This window comes from Plectropomus leopardus, chromosome 11 (assembly GCF_026936395.1).
Source record: "Plectropomus leopardus strain MGB_pleo_1.0 chromosome 11, ASM2693639v1, whole genome shotgun sequence".
Classification (NCBI taxonomy): Eukaryota; Metazoa; Chordata; class Actinopteri; order Perciformes; family Serranidae; genus Plectropomus; species Plectropomus leopardus.
In genome coordinates this window covers 32,990,129-33,014,198 of record NC_142186.1, presented here as the reverse complement: position 1 = coordinate 33,014,198, position 24,070 = coordinate 32,990,129, and the positions used below count along the sequence as shown (strand labels likewise).

The 24,070-nt window shown below is 40.0% G+C and overlaps 1 protein-coding gene across 1 annotated transcript in view; it reads left to right on the top strand.

Annotated features, from left to right (window-relative positions):
* Nucleotides 1-2,498: 2,498 nt before the first annotated feature.
* thsd7ab (thrombospondin, type I, domain containing 7Ab) overlaps nucleotides 2,499-24,070 on the top strand; it is a 226,585-nt gene continuing 205,013 nt past the window's right edge. The window contains exon 1 of the mRNA XM_088084662.1: nucleotides 2,499-3,446. Within this exon, the coding sequence (XP_087940788.1) occupies nucleotides 3,293-3,446 (154 nt within the window). The 5' untranslated portion in view covers nucleotides 2,499-3,292. The remainder of the gene's footprint in view (nucleotides 3,447-24,070) is intronic.

The window sequence follows — 24,070 nt, the reverse complement described above, 5'->3', positions numbered from 1 at the left end:
GAGAGCCGTTTGTGTGTTGCCCATTCACAGTGAATAAATCCTCATGGTTAAAGGCGCCATGGTATCTGTTGAACTGTCTGCTAATGCTAACGTTCAACTTTTGACTGGAAGCTTCAAGTCCACAGCAAACACGCCAAACGCAGTAAAAGTGAAACTTAACTGTACATTGTGCCGGATCTAAAAGTTTGAATTCACTCACTCTGCACTCTGCTTCTCCTCTCATCTATCTGACCAGCTCTGACCGTATGAATTGAACTATTAACTATGCTGCGACTCAAACTGCTGCTGAGGGATAAGAATAACGGAGAGCACTGCCTGCACTGCATTCAGATACGCAAAATTGTCTGAATTTAGAAATGGGGCACAGAATAATAAAAAACAGGGATACATGCACATACTTTAGCCATGTATAGATAAATATTCTGTGGGAAACACTGATGTAGATCGAGTCAGGTTGATACATGTTGTTTTTAAAGTCAGCATTTAGCTGCCAGTAGATAGTCACCATAAGTGACACTGGCTTTAGAAGTTAGTCTCTCTTGTAGCCACTTGTTGCTTTTCTTTTGTTTTTTGTTTTTTGTCTATTTCAATTCAGTACGCCTTCTGGGAATTACAGCAAAAATCAAATTAGAATGAATAACACAAGAGTTGGCTTCTATCAGTCTTTTTAAAATTTGGCTCTAATCGAGCGCTTGCATCCTTCAACTGTCTCGTCCAAATCAAAAAAAAAACAAACAGGTATGACAGGCTGATGCTGCCAAACTGAAAGCAGGCTGCCAGTCAGGCGTCCTGACACGACCTTCGCCTGGCTCCCCTGTCAGGAGCTCAGGCTGAGCAGTTGAGACAGCACAGGAACATTAAACTCAGGTTAGTGAATTCAACCTGCAGTGAACCCCGAACCAACCCCTCCCCTTTAATCTCGCTGTCTCTAAGATTAAAGGTTGCGTGCTGGTCACGCTCCAAATTTAAAAACAATCTCATCCACATACTCATGCCATTTATCTTTACTCTCAGTTCATCTCTGATACGTTGGCATTTCCCTGAGTTGTTGTAATCTCTTTTCTTTGCCATTACCTTAAAGATTAAGGCCAGCGATAGTCTGTACTTTTCATAATTGTCAACACACCTAATGAAAAGATCGAATAAATAATGACTTTATTGTACTCACAGGTGTTGCCTGTGTAGTCACATCTTATTTAGTCATTCCTTATGTAGAGCCTCACTGCTGCACAGAAACTATTAAAAACACATCAGTGTCCCACATTGTTGCACCATACGTAAATATGTACTCAGTAGTGCACTAATTGTTTTTTAAAAGAAAACTTGAACTTCAAAATGCCTATTTGTATATCAGTTACTCACCATATGTTACCTTTGAATTTGAAATCAACAAATCCTAAAAATTAACTACTGGACATAATACTGTCCCTTTACTTTATACATGCACTAAACATCATATTCCTACATAAAGCCTACCTCTGCCTCTTTTTGATAATATATAGTTAAAATTATCTTTAAATTTGCTTAAAAAGCATTAATTTAACTGTTTGATACCTGTAGACATCCTGCAACAAATGAACTATTTGCTCATGTATGCTTAAAACTACAGTGCGTAGATGTTTAACTACCTGACCTTTTGTCTTTTTAGGTTAAACTATATATATAGTTGAAGATTTCAATTTTTAGTAGGAAAAATGGCTTTAGATTTGAGTGCTGCAGACAGGAGAGGGAGGTTTGGCAAATTATAATGTCAGCGTTATCCTTTAAATCAGCCATCCAGACTTCCACTGACTTTCTTTAAAATAGTAACCTGCGAGATCCAATTATATATTTGGCACTACGCAGCCACCTCTGTAACATCTTTGCTCTATTTAAAAAATTGCATGTCAGTCAAACAGTTTAGTAAGACGTCATGTCCTGGATTGTCATTTGTTGTTGTTGTTGTTGTTGTTGTTGATGAAGTTCCTAGTGGTGGCACTCTTTGTCTGTTTGTGTTAATCTGTGTATCACTTCCCATTATACTCAGTCATTTTCAGACCTTTTTCTGTTTGTTTTTTTTCACCTTTATGATATGAAATGCTTCATATAAATTTTAAAGTACATGGCTTACTATAAGATGTCAGCCTCTTGCACTCTAAGCTCATGCAAAGACACAAATATTTACACACCTCACATGCTGGTGTGTCTAATTTTGTCTTTTCCAGTCAACACACCTGCTGCAGTTTGGCTCATATTTTTCAGTAATAGAGAATGGCACAGCGTTTATTTTATTTTAGTGTGAAAGTATTAAGCTGTTACTGTACGCCCTCATTGTCACTTCTCCTGTTCCATCATTTCACTTTCACACCCCTTTCTTACAAGCACACCCCCTCTCCCTCATCTCTCCCTTGCGCGCTCTCCTTCTCTGCTTTAGTGTTTTGCTCCTCCTCGCCTCCCCCATCAACCCCCCTCCACTTTCTCTCGCTCTGCATTAAGCCCTGCTTGTCTCTGATCCTGGAAGCAGTGCTTATGGGAGCTTCTGAGACCAGTGTAAGCACTGCTGGTCTCCAGTCGCCTTCCCAGCACTGCAAGTGGAGGAGGAGGAGGAGGAGGGGTATCCGTCCTCATGCCTTAGGCGGGAGACAGGAAAACGGGAGAGGAAAGAGGAGAGAGAGAAAGTGAGAAGGGGCATGTTAGACATGCAGAGAGTGTGATAATAAAAGCAAAATGATATAGAGAGAAGAGAAGACAAGGGAAGGAGAGAAAAATGTTTAAAACAAGCCAGGAGTAGAAAAAGAGGAGAGCGAGAGCAGGGTGGCACAGGGAGAAGAAGAGCAAATGAGTGAGCGAATAGGAGGCGAAGAGAGAGAGAGTGAGCGAGAGCAAGCGAGAGGGAGGGAGGCGAACAACACTGCAGACACTCGCCCACTGTCACTGCTCCACAGCCAGAGGACAGAGGCAGCAACGGCAACAGTGGAAGCGGATACGATGGAGGAGGAAGACCGAACCATCCATCTGCAGCTCAGTCCCCGTCAGTGACAGCCTCCCTCCGGGACCATCCTGCCAAGTTGGGAACAAGAAAAAAAAAACTCTCTGTCCTTCACAAGACCAAGTACCGGACCTCAACTCCTGCAGGACTGATAACACACACATAGACACACACACCTCATTATTTTTCCCCTCTCTTACATGCACTTCCTCACTCTCTCAAGCACACTTCACTTCTTGTTGCCTTTTGGACTTTTTTTTTTTTCTTCACTGCCTTCGCTGACCTTCTGAGCTGAGTGGATTTACTTTTATCCTCTGGCGGACCATGGGGCTAGGGTGGAGGGGTGCAGCAGGGACCCTCCGGATAAGGACAGAGGGGAGCTGGTACCTTTTGGTGACATTGCTGCTGCTCTGTGGTTTCAGGGAGGGAGCTCACGCGCAGACAGATGATGAGAAGTCTGTGTACTTCTGGGAAACAGGTACCGCTTGCTAAACCACTAATTAGAGCTTATATTTGATCCCTTGTTTTACATATGGCATGTTAACGACGGCGGGTAGGTGGCGAGTTAGTGTGTGCTGGTGGTGCTGTGTGACCTCCCACACTCGGAGGAGCTCGTCATGTGTGTGTTTGCAGCTCATTATCTGTGGAAAAATGAATAGTGTGATAACTTTTCCATTTTTAGGGAATCAGAAAATAAAATGCATCTGTTAGGGGCATATTCTTTGTTGACTTGCACATGTCTACAATGCTTCCTCATGACACACTTTGGTCGTACCGTGAATTTATTTGATGTATACGACTCTACGCCGCTAAACTTCAAAGATACATATACTTGAAAGATGACCCAGAAAATCTACAGTAGAGCTGTCTCCTCACGCTGAATGCACGCAGGACAACGGTGATCCATTTTTGAATGGATTACTTTCATCTCCCTGAGTCTCAGGTGATGCACCATTATTGAAATGTTGCTGTTGTGTGTTACAGCATGCGGATGATTGATGGGCACTGCCGCACAATAGTGCCCGGTGGAGGAAGCGGAGTGGAATGGCTTTTGATGGTATTGATACGACATCAGCGTGGGGTGGAAATTCATACATGTAGTAGAAGCGTGGATTGATTGGTGGTTGCAGTATTTTTGCACATGCTTGTGTTCTGCTCTGAATGTGGCTGTGTTAAACTGTCTATCAGAGGAAGAATCATGTGGAGTCACTGTGGGACCTACTGAATTATATTATCACTGTCGACATGCATGGGAAGCTCAATACCAAGCATAGACGCTGAGCTCTAAATTTAACCCTTTGAAACATGACCAAATTGACTTGATCTTTTCAAAACCATGGAAAGAGGTAAATGAGCTATGAATAAAGAATTAACCCAAAAATTAACAAGAAATTAGTAAAAGGTACAAGAAAATTACCTGGAAAACAGTAAAAATAAATAAATAGATAAATAAATAATAATTAAAAAAAAAAAAAGAATAAGACAGTTTAAAAAGAAGGACAACAATAAAGAAAGGACCTGGAAAAAATGCTTAGAAATTATAATAATGTTGTAACCAAATTTCAAATGCATAATTCTGATAATTATAAATGTAGATTTTTTCCCTTTTCTCCCTAGAAAATTTCCCTAGCTTGTTCAAAATATTTTTCTACTAATACCTTGCAATTTGTGAAACATGTTTTTGAAAGAAATCACACCAATTTACTCAGTGTTCAAAGGTTTTCATACTTGTGAAAGGCATCTGAAGGTGACTTTAGTATTTTTTAAGCAGGACCCATTTTCCCATGATTTTGGATATAAGTGACAAATCGGAACCACATGTTCTGAAACTGGTTCGGTGTTGAGCGAGCGCTGCAGCTGGCAGTCACGAAACAGGCTTCAGTGTAACTTGAGGCATTTGTGCAACGTCAGTTTACATTGACTGTAGTACTTGTTTTTGCCACTTAATAATAATATATATATAATAAATGTCTGACAACATGATGGGAGGATCCCTACAGAGATAGACCTTTTGTTAAAGGGTATCATCCCTTCTTTTTAACCATAAACATCCTGGGAAACACTACCCACCAGACTCCATTTACAAAAGAGTAATTTTAGCGTGCATAGAGCCAGCGTCACATTGGTGAAAATGCATTAACATAATGGTAATTCTAGTTGCTATATTGTAGGTAAGTAGATTTGAAGTTTCGTGAAGATGTCTCGCCTGAGCGGCTTCTGCAGTTCTTACAGACGAGTCGGGAATCGCAGGTTTTAAACTCTGTGTTGTTGTGAACCCTTTCAGAGGCACTGAGGTCATATGTGAGCTTTGAGTTTCAGTGACCCTAATGACCCTAACCCTAACGACTCTGAGACTCACGTATGACCTCAACGACGCTGTAAGGGTTTACGCCCACACAGGGTCTGAAGTCTGTGTCTCCTCACCAGTCCGTTAAAAATAAAAGACGCCACTTGAAAGATAGACGAAACTTCTTTAAGAAACTCAAGCAAGTCCAGTTGCCTACAATATAGCCCCTAAAAATAGAGCCAGCATGTTTTTTGTGTGAATTTAGGGTTTATTTTAACCAAATCAGAGTTGGTGATTGTTGGAACAGTGAAAAGACGAGCCAAGAAGGTTTTTATGATGATAAAATTACTGTTTATTTAAATGGAGCCTGGTGGGGATGGCGATAGTGATTTCAAGGTTGTTGTTGGTAAGGTTGCTGCGATATACTGGTTTTAAGGGTTTTTGTGAATGAAAGTTAACGATTATCATTTGCTTAGATGCAATATTGAAAAAAATAAAAATGAAACTAGTCAGAGAATCTCACCGTTGTTTTGGTTATTTTCAAAGTGGATACTTTTTACATACTTCAACTAAAAAATAATTTCAGTTATAGTGGTAAAACATTTGTTGACCAAAATTAACCCTTCTGGTTCCATTCCTTTAAAGGGTCGTTCCTACAGATAATAATAATTCTTTAATATTGTGACGCTGCAGTAGGAAGGCAATTATCCTGGCATATAAATCTCTTACCTTTGCAGCCCTACTGTCTGGTTAAACTAAAATAATTTTAGTCTTTGATAAAAAGGTCTATCTCTGCAGGAATCCTTTTCATAATACTGTCAGACACTTAATAATAATTATAATAATCTGTGCTTGTCAGGGGCACAAATGCCCCAACTGGTCACTTGCAGCCTGTGTTAATACTGCTGCCTGCAGTGCTCTCCCTCAATACTGAACACAAACTGTTGTTCCCATTAGTCACTCAGACACAAAAACACTGGAAAATGAGGTCCAGGTTGGAAAATACACAAGTTACCCTTTAATGTTAGATGTATAGAGTATAGATGTTGCAGTGATTGACAATTTGTAATGGACATCAAGAAAATATCTCTCTGCAGCCTTTTTAAAAACACTGGAAAGTCCTTTAAAGCATGAAGTAAATGACTTGATTTAATCCTCATTTAGACAGAAAAGCTCTGTAGGTTAAGGCGTGCTATTTTCAGTTTACCAAAACTATATTTTATCAATACCAGTACAACCGCTCTCCCTAACTCTAACTCAAAAGACCCCATTCCTCTTGTCCTGCCCCACCTCGCCCAGCACCGCCAGTCCCCAGTTGACGTATCTCACGTCTCTCCTGTGGTTCTGCATCTTTAAAGAGGATGTAGCTGAGTAAGGAGATTAAAGGAGCAGGGATTTAACAACCCAGGAAAGACAGCCCAGGGAACAGACTTGAAAAAGAGAAAGGCAGAGTGAGCACTGCAGGCAGAGAGAGGGACTAACTTAACCTACATCTACCCTACTGTAGGTCATAGTGATTACGCCTCTCTCCCACGCTACAGCACCTTTCTCCCACACTATACATGCTCCTCAACTGGAAAGCTCTAGGCTCTGCGCTTTGAAATGTAATCCAGTGCTTGGAGTTTGTTCACTTCTTCCCAAATAAAGAGTAGCGCATTGATTTCAGCCCCGGAGTCCTCTTTTTTTTCTGTGCCTCTTTGGTTTGACAATTGCCTGCAGAGTATTAAAATCACATAGGGCAATTTAGGGCTTTGAATCCCAGTGCTTTTCATCAAAATGTGATTATGTTTGCACAAGATTTGCATACTTCCTCTTTCCAATCGAAGCTTGTTTTATTTTTTATTTTTTTAAGAAAAAAAAACACAAAATGTGATGATGTTTGTGCACATTTGCAGAGTGTGCAGTGGAGGGAATATTCTTGTGGCAAGCAATGCTCTGATGTTTTGCATATTGATGAGTCTAGCTGAAATACAGCCCCTGTCTTCAAAACTGTGGGGAATTGGGCCTGCATTGCTTTTATTGCCTTCTGTGAAAATATGATGTATCTGTTTTGGAAGGTGAGACAGTTCAGTGCTTTTTCTTTTTTTGTGATCTGTGAATTCTATTCAAATGAGGCAGATAGAGACAACAGGCTCCGCCAGACACCGCAAGTGATATTTCTGAAGGTGGCGGCGAGGATAACTGGAGAAAAAAAGAATGAGAGTGATTATAGCCACCATGAGGACGGTGGTGGTGATGATGATGGTGATAATGGCTTGCCACAGATTTTCCGAGGCCTTTGAGAGATTGCGGGGAGTTTGTCTCCCTCTCAGACGCTTTTTTCACACCATTATTCTTGTTGTCGCTTCCTCTCAACTGTGCACTCCCTATACACTTCTTTCTCTGTATTCCTATCGCTCTCTCTCCCTGTCTGGCACTCATGCTATATTTTGCATTTCTGTAGTAAGATTCACATTTTTTTGTTTTTTTTCTGTTCAATGCAACATTAAAATATGCTGGAATTCCACAGCAGCCTTATCTGTTGCCCATAGCTAGGAGGCAGCAGTCTCCACACCAGGGTGACAATGGATTGAACAATTTTTGCAGCATCCTGCATGTTCATGTGTAATAGAGAACTGCTAAGTGCCACACATGCGGAGACACACAAACACACATACACACACACAAACACACAGCAGATGCATCGCTCCCATTCTGGTACTGTGGCGTGCTTCATTAGACTCTGTTGTTGGAGCGACAAGGTTGCCAGGTTTGAGCTGTCAAGACCTCACATGTGTGCCCGAGGACAAAGCAATTACAGGTGGCAGAGTAGCTGATGGTGTACTCAAGCAAACACATACTGTAACATCTCGATGTCTCTGCATTCCCTGCACGCCTCACTCTAAGTGTTTCCTTGTGCAGTTTCATGATGATGCAGGTTCATTTTTCAGTGGATCTTAAAATACATCAAAAGGATAACTTTGCAAAGAAAACAAACATTTGGTCTCATAAGTGTTCTTGAGAAGAAATTTCCTCTTAAAACACACTCATGCAGTTTTAACAAAGATCCCGACATTCATCGATGTTTTCTTAGGTAAGAATAGAGTCTAATAGTAATATTTTCTAATAATAATAATTTTGTTTTTGTAACAATATTTTTCTTGAACATAAACATTATGTCATTAATGTACCTGTCATTTATTATGTTTGTTGAGTTTAACACTCAGTTAGGAGGGCAGACTTAGGCGGTACTAAGGTCACCAGGATATGTAGAAATCATGCCAAAAACTCATGGAGATGCTACATTGAGGATATACTAAGGTTAGTCTTCACTGGTTGAACAGGCAACTGAGCTTGCAAACATTGCAGCCGCAGGTGTTGGGAAGGGCGTTACAGGATTGTAAACACCCGGTTAGCAACAACAGAGAGAGATTGTGTGGAAAAAAAGGGCAAATTTCACATCTAACTCAGTGAACTTTTTTTTTTCTTAGGTAAGAATAAAATCTACGCACACTCAACAGTGCACGATTGTACTGACATTTTTGTACAAAAGAATGGGTTATTAGGTCTTTTTCAATTTTACAGTTATTTAGTATTATAGGTTTATTAAGGATTTTTAGTAGTTTTTCGATAGTGGGTAGGTGGCTAGGGATGGGTATCATTAGGATTTTATCGATGCCAATACTGGTACCGCTTATTGGTATTAAAACTCATGTCGATACTAGTCTATAATTTGGTGCAGAAAAAAAAAGAAAAACTAAATCCCCCTCCCCCCACGGAAATTAGGTGGAATGGATGTAATGTCAAACTGATAAAGGATACGAAGTGTAAGGAGTTGACAGCTCTGACTGATATCGGACAAATAATTCTCTCAAGTGTCCTCATCTTCCTCTTCTTCAGTCTCTGTGTGTGAGCAGAGGGCTCTGCAGTCTCATGCCCTTTCATGTGGATTGGCGGGGTGTTCATGTATGCTAATTAGGATCAACCGGCACACGCTTTCAATTTACAACGACAATTGGATTCATTAAAGGTGAACACAGATGTGAACAATTCTTCAGATAAAGAATGCATCATGAATGTGATGAAGACTTTTCTTCAGAACAAATTAAAGAAAAAACATACTAGTTAATGAGGCCGATGGTTAGTGTCCTTTTGATATGTTGAGGCGTCCATCCAGAAGTGCTGAATCATTAATGAATCTGGTTTGACATCCTGATCTGATCACTGTTTATCAAGTCCCACCTTTTCCCTGAATGCCGCCCTGTAATCTTCCCTGGGATCAAGATTATCTATCACTGAGATTACACCGGAGTCTCCTCTGGCCCCTGATCAAGCCAATCCCATTTCACCTACTGTCTCGCCTCATCAGGTCAAGTCACACTTCTCAGCACGTGCCTCTGTTATCTTGGGCCTGCTAAGTCACCTGAGTCATATATGGGCTGTCCCACTAATTGCTCCAGTTTATCAGTTTACCTGCTTACCAGGTGTGTGTGTGTGTTTTTATGCAAGTACATGTAGTGTTTGATATTGACAGGTAACACTGCGAAAGCAATGCAACGCGATTCAATTCGGTTCAATTCAAATCAATTCAATTCAATTCAGTTCAATTCAGTTCAGTTCAGTTCAGTTCAGTTCAGTTCAGTTCAGTTCAGTTCAGTTCAATTTATTATTATTTGTCCCAGAGGACAATTTGTGTTGCAGCAAATGTAAAAATATAATAAAAACACATAAAGCACAAACAATGTGACACAGAAACATACAACAGTTGACATTAATCTGTGCACAGGGTGACTTGCACCTGTGCACATTCAAGCTCCACAGGAGCAGATTAATAAGCAAAGCAGTGGCTCTCTTTCAAACAAACTTTCTGATTGGCCATCTGTTACATGCTTTACCCATAGCAGACCTTGATGGTTCACTATCTAAATCATAAATCACAAACTTGAATAACTGTATTCATTGACTATGATTACATGGACAATATGTTCATTTTTTTGCTTTTTATTCCATAAAAGACAATATTCCTACTAAGCTGTTTACGTGGCTAATGAAAAGAAATATCCGAGTATTATTTCTATATACATACATGGAAAACTGGAACAGCTTGAGCTGCTTGTGACATTTTGCTCAACATTTTCCATTATTGATGGACTTGTTAGACCCTTTCATTCAGTTATGCACCTTCTTGAAAAAGTGGGTTGTGCGATATTTGTGCATATCCAGACACTTGATGATGTCTTTCATAATGTTTAAAAGTATGGTGTGTTTCTTCTTCTGAACAGAAATGTTGGCTTTTCTTTAAGGCATGCATCTCTACCCCGCAACCTTGCAAACTGATGGCAAGTTAGTTTACGTACAACACACAGAGCTGACCGCAAACGGACAAGAGGCCTGAATGAGCTGCATATTCTGAATGCACTGTAAATATGAGCTAAAACCTGAACAATATAACATATTCCACGTCTTTATCAGAAAAAGGCTGAATATCCAGTCAGAATAGGCTTTTTACACGAATGTTTAAAATCCAAAATGTCATATTCAGAATAATGATGGAATATAAGTGTGTATGTAATAGCTGTTGTTGTTAACTCTCAATAAGGAGGGTTAGCTTGGGCACTATTACGGATATTTAGAAATCATCACAGTATGAATTTCCATACTGTCAAAAGTACAGATGCTCATTAAGTTCAGACGCTTTTCTGAGGATATGCTGAGGTTAGTCTCCACTGGTGGAGCAGTCAGCCGAGGTGGCAAACATGGCAACTGCAAGTGGTGGGGATAGCGTTACAGGATTGTAAACAACTGGCTAGCAATGACAGAGAGACTGCAGGGAAAAATGGCAAATATTCACATCTAACTAAGTGAATTAAGGTTTTTTTCTGCCAAACTAGAGTTCGTGATTGTTGAAACAGTGGACTAACTAAGCAGATTTTGATGAGTTTTATTAAGTGTGTTTTTTGAGTTGATAAGGCATTACGTTAGCCATAGATTGACTAAAGAGAAAAGCTTGAATTGTACAATTGTATTTCCCTGTTTAAATAGGAAAATCGGTGTAAGAAAATTACCTTTGTTGACATTTTGTGAGTTTGGATCATTAATTTATGAGACTGGAAAAGCTAAGAGAGCTTGCAGAACATACTGGAGTTACCAGCAGGGGGATATAAGGGTGGGTAGGTGGCACTGCACAAAATACCACCCAAGCCTAAATGATAGTAGAAAAAAAAAATATATATATATATATATATATATATATTCTTGGCTTAGTTTTATCAGATGAGCTAATGAGATCATTTCAGATCATTTAATCACGCCGATGTTAATCCAGAGTGTGTGTATGTGTCTGTGTCTGTGAGTGTGTCTTTGCATTTACTTCCGTACATTTGTCAGCGTAGTTTCTCTAATGACCTGTCACTCTGCAGAGACAATGGCGTTTTAGTCCTACACAGTATCTTACAATGAGGACCGCTGCAGATTTCAGCGCTCTGTACGCGATGCTGTGTGTCACCACGTCCCGCTGATGTCACCTTTCAATGCACGGGGACGGGGCGACCGGCGCTGACAGGCCATTGTTAGCCGAATACATTCCTCCCTTCAGAAAGGCAGTAGCAGTGAAGGATGTCACCCTCGCCGTGGATTGTTAGTGGCTCTCCCACAATCACCTGCTATTACGGCGGACCCACTGAAGAGGCCATCCGGGAAATTGAGGGAGAGCGGGTGTGACGGGTTCACAAGCGAGCCAAGGTCATTAAAATGGCGTCTAGCCAAACTGATTGTTGTAGCTGAACTGCACAAAAGTGGGGTCTCAAGATAGATCAAAAGTACTGTATTGATCTCTTGCAGGTGGCTAATTAAGTCGCTTCTTTTGCTATATTTTCTGTTAAAGAACCACATGAGAAATCTGTCTCCTTTTGCCTGATCATCTAATTTCCTGTGGAGTGACTTTGGCTCAGTGTTCCCACTTACAATTTCTCTTTCTAAAAGGATTTTTTGTCTACTTGATGGATTCATGTCCTCAACTGAACCTGACCGCCAGCCTCACTCATTGTCCCAAGTTTAAATTAGAACCTGCCGTCTCTGTACACCCTGAAAATCCTTTTCCTTAAATAGCCCTGACTAAAACCTGCGCACCTATTTCATCCGACAGTTTGTCTTGAATTGAGCCACAGACAAACACACGTCTGACTGAGAAGCTGCAGCTTTGATACCAGCGGGAATGTGACTGATATTGTCCCAAATGAGAACATCCCTTGGAGATCCCTGCCTCATTTTTGCGAGCGCGCTGCAACGTGACCCCCCGTGACCCTAATTAGCATAGCACCTGAGGGCAAACAAGAATCTGGTAGGTAATTGGCCAGTTGCTGTTTGAATTCCTTAGCAACAGGCAACAGATTTAGGCCATGCATATAAATTAAGAGAATTTCCTTGGGATTTTCATTTTTCATTACACAGTATGCCAATGGGTTTTATTTTAATTCAGTGCGCCTGTGTTTTTGTTTTCATTTCTAGTTCAGTTGGAGTGGAAATGGAGGCTAATTGTGTCTGTTGTTTGTGTCTGGCCCCACAACCGTCGGAAAATGAGCGCTCAGCAGCCTGTGGAGTCTTTCTCTGGGTACAACAGCAGCGGCCATGTGGCCTCAGCATCTTTCCGTCTGAAAGCGGAAGCAAGCTATTTTTCAAAGTTAGTTTTTGTCTCGGTGGAAAACAGAAAGCGTGCGGCTCGAGCCCCAGCGGCCCACAGTTCGCAGAAATGATACAGAGCCGGCCAACAGCGCACCATGACATTGCACTTGATTTTAAAAGCATTTGCAGCCCAATGCGTCACGTTTGACCCAGATTGATCTGTTGTGTGGCTTTAGAGATATTACCCCCACCGCTCTCCACTCCAGACTGCTGCGTTTTTAAAATAGCCAATCCATCCAGGGGAGAAAGATGCCAAAGAGATGCCAGAGTTTGTTTAATCTAAATGGCAGAGCTTACACTAAAACCTGGCTATTACTGATATAGGAGGGATGGCAGGATTAGAGATTACACTTCATCCAAAAAACTTTATTTAGAGTGACATAAGAGGATTCCCGCTGCCTTATTCCGCCGTATTCAAATGGCTCATAACATATTTTAGATGGGGCGCTGTGTCTCTCAGCCACGCTGGCAGTGTACTTTGTGGACGGTCATGACGTGAGTAAGCAGATCAGTGATAGATTTATGTTATGTGGGGATGTTTTTTTTTTTTTTTTACTCCCGATTATCAGCCTTGACCTGGTATATCGAAGGGACACGTGCTGCTGTAAAAAGATTAGTACATGATCAAAAAAGTCTGACCTACTCTTTTTTTTTGACTTCCAGTAAATTTTTTAGCAGAGTCACAGTTCACAATTAGAGCTGGCACAATACCAGATTTTTCCCAATCCATTATTGTAACCAAACCAAAATCACAATATTGAAATTATTTCAGTATCTTAAAAGAAATTTAAAAAATATATCAGTCACATTCATTTTTAACCCTTTGAAACCAGGACCGACATCCGTTTCTTGTGCAACATTTAGATGCTCTTACAGGCATTTCACCCAGTAAAACCTGAGCAAATTGGTTTAATTTTTAAAATTTTTTTTGTTTTAATATAGCAAATATTGCAATGAGCAACTTGGTAAGAACTGTCCCGAAAATTGCACGAAATACAAAAAAAGCTGACAAGAAAATGAATTGACAGAAGAGATGGAAAACAGAGATAGGGAGAAAACTATTAGAAAATAATAATAATAATAATAATAATAAATTTCTGCTAATTTTGGGTAATTTATTGTTAAGTTACTCCTTGCCCTCTTGACATGCTTTTGTATCCATAAGTCTGTATCCATAACATTCATGAACATGACTACGTAGCAGGCTAGTATCAAAACAAAATATTTCAAATGACATTTTAGGAAGTGTAGTAATAGCATGATAGAGTTTGTATTTAAATGGTTTTCCAAGGGGTTTTTCCTTTTCTGTTGTGATGTTCTGTTTCTAAGGACAGAGGGATGGCCCTGCAAATTGTGATTCTTAATATTAGGCTTCATAGATAAAAGTGAAATTAAATTATTGTTGGTACAGTCCTTTGAGGCCTTCTTTGTGATCGGGCTATAATGAACTTTGACTTGACCTGACTAATCTGTGAAGGACTCTGTTTTGCCTTTGGGTATGAAATGCACTATATGAATAAATATGCCTTGCTTTACCCAGAGGGAGCCTGTGTATAAGCAGTGCTACATGTGATATGGTTTGAAAACTAGCTGTCTAAATGATGATGGTTAGGTGCCTTGCTCAAGGGCTCTCTAAGGCTAGTTGTTGTTTTCATTCTGCTTCCTCCTTTATCATCCAGTCAAGCATCTCATTATGATCTGGAAAACATGTACTTTTTTAATTTCCCCTCTTTTTCTCCAGTGTTTTTCTCGTGTTTTTGTGTTTCGCAGCGGTCATGTCCCTTTGGTGTCACACCCATCACAAACCAGAACTCAACTCTGCACTCAGCCACAAGTGGAAACACAAACAAATCCTGTTCCCATGTTGGGGAGACTGAGCTTTTTTCGTGGTCATGGACTGGTATTCAAAACAGGCCCTTTACTCCCACGAGAGCTAACGAGGCGGCTTCAGTGGGCTGAGAGGAATAGCGGCGTCATTGAAGGAAAGCAGTGACATTTAGAGGCCGTGCCGCCTCCTCCGATGCTACTCTAATAAAGCTGGAGAGATGGAGGAGGCTCAGGAGTAAATATTCTCCTGTCCGTCCCATAGCCCTCTTGTTAATCCCTCATCTCTTCCACTGACCATCAATAGTTTTTGTTCAGCTGTGGGGGAGACGACATGTTTTACTGTCACTTTTGAGCATAAAAGCATCACAGAAGTTGTTGCTTTGCTGTCTTGCTGGTTAACTGATCTGGATGCTATGGAAAAAACTTAATGTGTGGCAAGAAGATTAATTCATCACTAGATCATGTGTTGAACTGTAAACACAGACTGCTATAATCTACCGCGTGCTTTAGGAATCATATATCAAAGCTATTAAATCCTGCTGAACATCATGACAACATTGCATTAGAATATTGAGCTGCTGCTAGTTTGAATCTTATATAACTGTATTGTTGAAAGTCACATAGTTTTGACCCCATTTCAGAATGATTCTCTGCTCGTTTTTGGACCATGTGGTCTTGGTTCATTGAGTAAAAAAAAAATGGTGCAGTAATTCCTCAGAGTGCTCTAAGCAACAGTGACAGGACGGTGGCTTTAGGTAATTGTTTGTGGCAGTATTTTTCCAATCCCTGATTTGATGGTGTTGGTCTGTGGAATTACGTTGACCCCTGTGTCTTCTGACTTGTACATGTTGTGCTTTGGTTTTATTTGCAGTAGAAGAACATTGATTAAAAAGCAACAGTTAACATGAGTCTACAGCCATGTTTAAAACTCTGTGGGGCTGCACAGTAACAGTCAGCATGCTAATATACTCTCAATGAGTGTGTTTGTGTGGACATGAATAAGCAGTTTATGATTAGGTTTTTGTAGTATACTGTTTGAGCATGTAAACACTGTATTAAGGCTGGCAGTATAAAGATAATATATCATATTGAGATATGAGACTATATATTGTATCAGGTATTGGATATTGTTATATCATGATAAAGTATAAGTGGTGTTTCTTTCCTGATTTTAAAGGTTGCATTACACCATGAATGTTAGAAATTTTACAGCACTATATCCAAGAGTTAAGATATATCAGCCTGAACTAAATGATGGATTGACCAACTGACTGACTGACTGACCAGTAAACAAGATACTGATTTTTGCATGTGAACACCAGGTACATTGTCAGTGGCTGGTATCACAGTGTTTCCTACAGTTGTTTTTTTTTTCTTATTAATCCTCTCCATTACCATATCTGTTACCAAGTGCTCTCTGAAGAGCTAACCTTCACACTAACCGCCGGTACTTATTACTCACACAGTTCGGGGGAGGGAAAGATTTCAAACAGATATTAAAAGTCAAGTTGGTAGTAAATCCTTCAATTATACCCTTGATTGATGCTATTGACCTCATTTGCATTCAGGCTGTTATACAGTCGGCGCTTTATCCTTGAAACTGCTGCTGAAATCTGTGCTAGTCTTTTTTTGCCCAGGAATACTTATAAGAGCTTAATATAGGTGCACATGGCAACAGAAATTGGAAAAGATGGTTAATTTGAAGACTTAAAAATGCATAGAAAAGAAAATAAGAAAAGAGAGCGCACTTCATTTAAGCCCTAACAGCATAATAGGCCTGAAAAATAGAATGAGGGAGGAAGAGAGGGAGAGACAAAGACTCGGAGAGGAAACATAGAGGATCTGTCGGCATGTAGCCTTAAAAAGCACACCACACCGTGACACTAGTATCCAAATAATAAAACAGAAATACTGTATATAATGGTAGAAGGAGGGAGAGAGTGATAGAGTGGCAGGCTAATCGCCAGTGACAAGCCCCTGGATTAGAGGGAGGGCAGCAGATGGCCTCAGGCGGGGCAGGCCGGACCATATATGAGTATCCCAGTGGGTTGATGAGGCTCACTAACTCCTCATGCCTACAGCAGACAGGCGTGATGTGTGAGGAATATTTGTCAGTCTTTTGGTCGCTTTCCCACCCGCACATTTATACCTACAGAGCAGACCAGACATTACGTCTGTGAGGAGGTCATACGTTCGGCTCAGTTTGGTTGTTAAAACTAATGGCCCGATTTTCACGAATCACATGAATTCACATGCGCGTGGTGTTCTTCTGTGGTGTGTCATTACAAAGTTACACCACCAACGACTTTCCTGGCATCCATACTGCAGCGTTTGCAGTTGTTTTTACAGATCTGTGTACACGAGGAATGTTCTCACAATGTTATCAATATTTTTGTTTTCAGTCGAGCTGTTCTCGTCAAAACGTGACCTGAATGTGATTTTTTTTCTCTACATCTTACCATGTGCCTCCTTCCCCTAATCCTAACCGTCTGTGCCAGCATGTGCATTTGTTGACGTCCCAGCATCCCAGCACTGCTCGCCAAGTCCTTGTGTTGTCTAAAAATTACTGCGTGCAACGTCAGTTTCTGACACTGACGTTCTGACAGCTAGTCGGACGACAGAAGTCAAAATTTGAAACAAAGAATTCTATTTATTTTTTATTTTTCAAAGTTGATTTTTCATTGTTTTGGTTTTTTTTTGTATGAAAAATAGTCTCCCATTGCATCGCCTTCAAGACCCTAACAACAATAATTATCTAACTTATAGAGTTTGGCGTGAGACGGCAGTGCTAAGATAAAAAGATCATGTTTGGAAATGATTCAGGTGAACTTGTCTGAGGCAGATTTAGGCCTCCAGGTCATCCAGGTGGAGAACGCTGATGAACGGTGGATTATATTCAGTCTGGGGAGAAAAAAAAGGCTGTTTTGTGGAGTGATGGCAAACCCAAGACTGCGTACAATAGGTGGCATCAGAGGCTCAGAGACGCTATTGATTATTAACCTGAAAACTGCCGTATACCTTTTTGAACTGTCTTGTTCAAAAAAAAAGAGAAGAAAGGATTTGAGTTGTCCTGTGTTTCCTCTGTTGCCCTCTAGCCTTTTTGATTTTGGGCAGACCATTGATAGAAAACAGTAAATAACTCAGTGCTACCTTTTTATAAAGCCCGGGCGCTGAGCGCTGAGGGGACCCATAAATGTCCTTGAAAAAAACAGAAACCAAGGGGAAAAAATAAGAAAATGTAGACAGAGGGTAGAGTCTCTGCTGAAGATATACAGCCGCACACTTCTAGTGGGTCATGAGTGATGATTTAAAGGGGTTTCTCTCATATGACTCTATACATGTTCTTTTAGGGAAATCCTGCAAAGTATGTATCTTTAAAGTTGCAACACATGTCGGCCGGGATTCCCTTCACACAGCTCTCACATTTGACGTCAAAAGCAATAATTGACGTGGCCTCCATTGGCTGGATGGCCTCTAGCAGTGCAGTCCTAGCAGCAGCAACTTGCTGACAGAGCTAAAAGTGTTAATGGGGGTTAGTCCACATTCCCAGGGGGAGAACCAAAGCCACCCCACCACCATGGATGGGTTAGGCTCTGGTGACGTCTGCACTCTCCAGATTCCCGTTCTATTTTTTAAAAGTTTTTTGATTAGTCGATGTATTATTTGGTCTCTTAAATGAATAAAAGGTTTCCGTGGCCAAAAATATAGACTTAAAAGCCATTGGTGTGTTTGACCAACAGTCTAAAACACAAATGAATTTAGGATGTAACAAAGAGAAACAGTCTTTACATTTAAGAAGCTGGAACCAGAACCTGTTTCCACAACTGTAACCCAGTCAGCGAGGTGTGCAAGCTTCCAAGCTAACTTTATTTCCGTATAAGATTTTACACATATGGTCTGCTCAGTTAGTTTCTTTGAACTTTGGAAAGATGTTGGCACTTATTGTGAAAAAAGGCAATGAACAACGAAAGAACAAATTACCCAAAAATTAGCAAGAATTTAATTAAAGTTAAAAAAAAAATTACCTGAAAATGTATCAAAAGAAAAAGTGGGACAAAAAGTAAAAAATAAAAATAATAATAATAATAATACTACAGGGAAATTTGTGAAAGGACGAAAGTTTTTAAAAGAACAAATTACACTAAAATTTGTGGAAAGAAACAGAATGTTTAAAAAAAACAAAACAAGGAAATTACCTGGAAAAAGTGCTTAAAAATAATATTAACTTTTAAATAAAATTTTAAATATGTTATTATGGTAATTATAAATATAATTTTTCCCTTACTGTTCTTTTTTGAACAGCTTTCTAAATCTCATAATTTCCTGCAGTTCGTGGAACATCTTGCAGATTATGCAGTCACATAGATTCTCGTTGGCATATGACGTGAATGCAGGTGATTTTTTTTTTCCTGCTCAAAACCAGCTTGCATGTGTCTGCTTGTTCGAAGACACACACTCAACCACTGTGCGCGTGTGCAAACACACACATACACACACACACACACACACACACACACACACACTACTGCTAGTCCAACTACAGCACGTATCCAAACAGAAACTTTCTCTTTGTCAAAGAGAAATAGGTTTCTAATCACTGTTGAGGCTTTGCCGGTCTCCTTGCGCCTTCCAGCAAATACAGCTGATCTTTTCTCTCTGTACTGTATTCAGGTCAAGGTGACATGGTCAAAGATGATGATGATGATAAGGCATATTATGAACAGAAATAATAACCCATTTAAAACTGGATGTAGTGAGCAGCTTCCAGTCCATTCTCACCCCCAATGGTAAAATAAAAGCTGTACTTTAAATCCTCATTATTTAGTTTGGCATGTGGTAAACTTTCTGTCTCTGGCGCTGTCCTTTGGTGCTTCACCAATAAGGTTATTCCTGCTGCTTTTAAATGGTTGCATAACTAAAACTACAGTCTTGAACGCCATCCAACTCTTCATCCATCCATTGATTCAAACGTCTATTCATCTGTTCGTCCATTAGCTTTTTTCCCTCTCACACGGCCCATTGTGCTGTGGGTGTGCGGCGTGGGCTTGCACTCATGGGTGTCACTTCACAAACTAGGTCTCTGGCAAACACTTACACCAGTACACACACACACACACACACACACACACACACACACACACACACACACACACACACACACACACACACACAGTAAAACCCAGAAAGACCACTCTTGTAATCCATAGAGAGAAAGTTGGCATCTGCCTTTAACACAATGTCGATATCCAGGCAGCTTTTTACGTGTTTTAGCAGTTTCAGTCAGAGAAGAGAATTCTTCAGTGATCACACCTCCAGTTATTTGTGGCTTAGTACGAGCATGTGACACATTGTCTCATCCTTTCTTACCTCATATAAACTCTGTGTGGATGGTTGATTTGAAATTGAAGATAATTTTCATTTCTGAGTTTAGGTTTAAAAACATTTGCATGAACTCACAATCTTGTGTTGACAGAATAAACCTGTTTTATCATCTGAAATCACAACTGCTACAATAGTCCTATCAAAACTATCTCAGATGTTGCAGAAAGTGTCTTAGAAATTATTTCTTGACCAGGAAATGATATTTGACTTTAAAATTAATTTCTAATCAATTGATTATTTATTTACTCTACTTTTTTTGTACTCCTGTGATACATCATGCTTTGGAAAAGACTAACCAGTAAATATAAAAATGCCCTTTGCAGTTTGCTTTTCATCAGAAATTCTGAGCTATGTTACCTTTAATGTCAGTGTTTTGCAAAAACAATTAAATATATGCATTTTTAATATAATAATTCTACCCAAAGCATTTTAATTTGAGCAGTGGCATTGTGAGCAAGACTGTTCTTTAAACTTGGACATTTGGAGTCTGTGTAAGTCAGTAGCAGTTTGTTAAAGTGGCAATTATTAAAAATTGCCACTACATTAAATTATTAAAAACCCACTAACTACACTCAGCAGCTCAGCAGCAGACTGACACAGTTGAACATAGTGGCACTTTTAGTGATTCAGGGGTTATTGGAGACCATGGAAATCATTATCTTTCTATGGTGGAGACCAAAAACAGAGCTAAAAGGACCAAGTGTGAATATTAAACTTGAATTGAATTCACGAGGTGATAAAGTGGCTTTGTTCGTGCTGGATGTACAAATGCACAGCTGTTAGCTAACAGGTTCACCACATCAATTATAAATGTGATTTTAGGTCAGTGTTGTATTCACATCTTGTTACCACTTCCCAAATAGCCATAATTTATACATAATGAAACACCTCTAATATAGCCGGGCAGTTGTTTGTTGGAGCAGGATTCAGTGGTCATGTTGGTGGGTGGATGAAGTGTAGTCCTGAGTTATTATGCAAATGAATGCACAAAGTCCAACAGCCATATGGTATAACTAAACACACTATATATACCCAGGAGAGGAATTCAAACATGTAGGGTATTTGTGGAGAGAGATGCAGTCTGATATCGCATCGTTCTGCATGTTTTGTTGTGTCTGTTTGGACTGTATAAGCTATCAGTATACCATCTCAACAACATGACCACCATAGAGATTGATTAATTTCACATGTTGTGTGTGAGATATTGACGTGAATATAAATTATCAAATCTCATTTTCATACTCCCAATAGTCTTTGAAATTGCCTGTGATGTGTGTCAGTGCTGCTCCAGTTCTTATAAGTGCTGCGATCAAAACGGAGAGCAACCATAAAATATGCAAATTAGCTTTAGTCATTTTAAAGATTAGGCGAGCTGTACTCGATTATGAGAGCACACAATTAGATCCAAAACAAGCAGCACACTGCCGACACACTGTAAAGAGCTGATGAGAATTGATGTCCCGTAGATGTGTCCTTTTGTGTTGTCTCGGCACACTCCCCTAAGAGGACTCATTAATGAACAAGCAGCCAAGACAACCCCGGCTACTGTAATTCATCATGGCACGTGTGACCTCTCTCCCCACTGCCACTGGCTCCTCTCACTGTGCCCTTCTTCATCCTCTGCAGACGCACAGGAATGTGCTAGATACTTAAACACAGAGGCTCCATTTGGATTAAAATATTTAAGGATTAAAATGTTGAAATGCATCATATGTTTTTACATTTCTTTTTATTTCTGTATGTGAGCCGTTTTGTCTCCCTGCCTGCCTCTAAGCTTTTATTGGTTACTTTATTTGACAGTTTTTCTTGGCAATTTCCCGCCTTGTAAAAACAGTATGACACTAAGCATTAGCTCTGCTCTTTCCATACATCACGCATGACTCAGTGGTTGCGATAATGACGTCATTGCATGTCAGCAGAGACTTGTGTGATAAAATGTGGCAGATGTTGTCAGTGACCCTTGCCTTTACTGCAGGCACATACTGTATATCTGGGAGTAGTATCCCACAGTGTTTGTGTGCCGCTGTCACGCATGCTTATTTTGACATTTGCTCAACAGAAGTATCACTGTATTTTCAGCCCTAATCCTCTTCATCATTTCTCATCACTGATCTTATTCACAAATGTATAACATCAATAAATTACCTTGCTTTCATTCCTGATTCTGATACCTGATCTTACGTATAGACCAGTACAGAGTAGCGATCCAATACCATTTTGTCAAAAATAACATTAAAAAGCTGTCTGCTACTCATCCTATATGAATGTGAAATAATTGCTTTTATCTGCTCTCGCCTTTTTTTTTTTGCATGACTTGCAAAGTTTCAGCAAAAATAGACTGTAAAAATGTTGTTTTGATACTCAAATTAATATCAAACTACCTGTCAATACAGTTTCAATGTCTTTCAATATTTAGATATTTCCCTGTAACACAATATCTCCTTTTTCTATTTCAAAGGAAAAGCCCTCTGACAATGTTGTTATGGACAGAATTCCCTCATCGGTTTAACGTAGGGCTTTTTGTTGTGAAATATCTGTAGGACCGTGATCTTGACCTGCACAGCTCCATAGATTAGTGGAGCATGCAGCTCTGCAGCAGCACCGCAGCCATGACGCTGCCATTGTGAACACCACAAGCATGCAGACCAGTTCAGCCATCAGTTCAGTAAAGTAGCCATCACTTGCTGCTCACACAGGCAGTGTGGCCCGGGCCTAAAACAGAAATTGTCATTTGCTGTACACTGCGACTTGCTTTAAAGTACTTAAAAGTTTGTCAGTGAATTCCTTGATATTGTATTGTTGCACAGACTTTTGTACTCGCCAATACCCAATTCAGCATTTAAGGTAGTAACAGAGGCAACTCCAACAAAAAACACCTGGTTATGGTTAGGAAAAGATTATGTTTTGACTTAAAATATCTGGTTTTGGGGCACAATCCTGGCTGGAAAAGCAGTGGTGTCAGGTAAATTCAACCACTTTTTGTAGCGCTATCCCGGCAGGAAAAAGAGCCATGAAATGCAGAGCAACGGTTCTTGTGTGAAATGTTAAATTTTTGTTCAGCTTGGCCTTTCGTAAAAACAGAGTTTTGGGGAACTGAAAGTGCAAACTTTCGAAACCGTGTTCTAGTGTAATTTGAAAACTTTTGAAAATTCCCTCTCTTCTGTTGCCATGTAAACTGGCAATGCGCGGATCCTGTGAGAATCGTGACATCACAGTCGAACTTTGCTCGTGCACGTGGTGTGTCATTATTATGTTACACCTCCAACTACTGGCCTGGCATGCATACTGCAGCATTTTTGGCTGTTTTTGTGGATCCGTGTACACGAGGATCGTTCTCACAGTGTAATCATATGAACGCATAACATAGACTGTATATAAAGATGGTCGATGTAACTGCTCCCCAAAGTGAAGCCAAGGGAAGTGGAGATGCATTGTCTGTCTTTAAACAGTCTGTAGCCTTGTGCAGTTGAATGCAGTTTGACAGGTATCTTACACCATCCGCCTTTCCCTGTGTCTCCCGCCAACAATGCCAGCTCATATATTACATCACTTTAGAAACGCTGATATGATACATGTGAAACATACAAATTAAGGTCTGCAGTAAAGTACAATTTCTTCTAGGGACTGGGCTGATAAACCAGCCAGTGATATTGACTCTCAGCAAACTCTTTATTAAAACATGTCTTTTGGATCTTGGTGAAGAATGGGATCTCCACAAATAATTTAGGCAGACTATTTTTTACCTGTGTGCAGCTGTAGAAATCTAATCTGGAAACTCCGCAGCATGAAGTCTTTGTCGTCAAAGGAAGAAAAAATGTCAGAGAGTTGTTGAAGGGCCCTGGAGCTTTTGAACCACAACTAATTGCAAGACAAAGCTTTGGAAAATGTCATCCATCACCTCCATGTTTACATTCTCCCAGCTCATTTTTCTGAAAGGGCCCTTATTG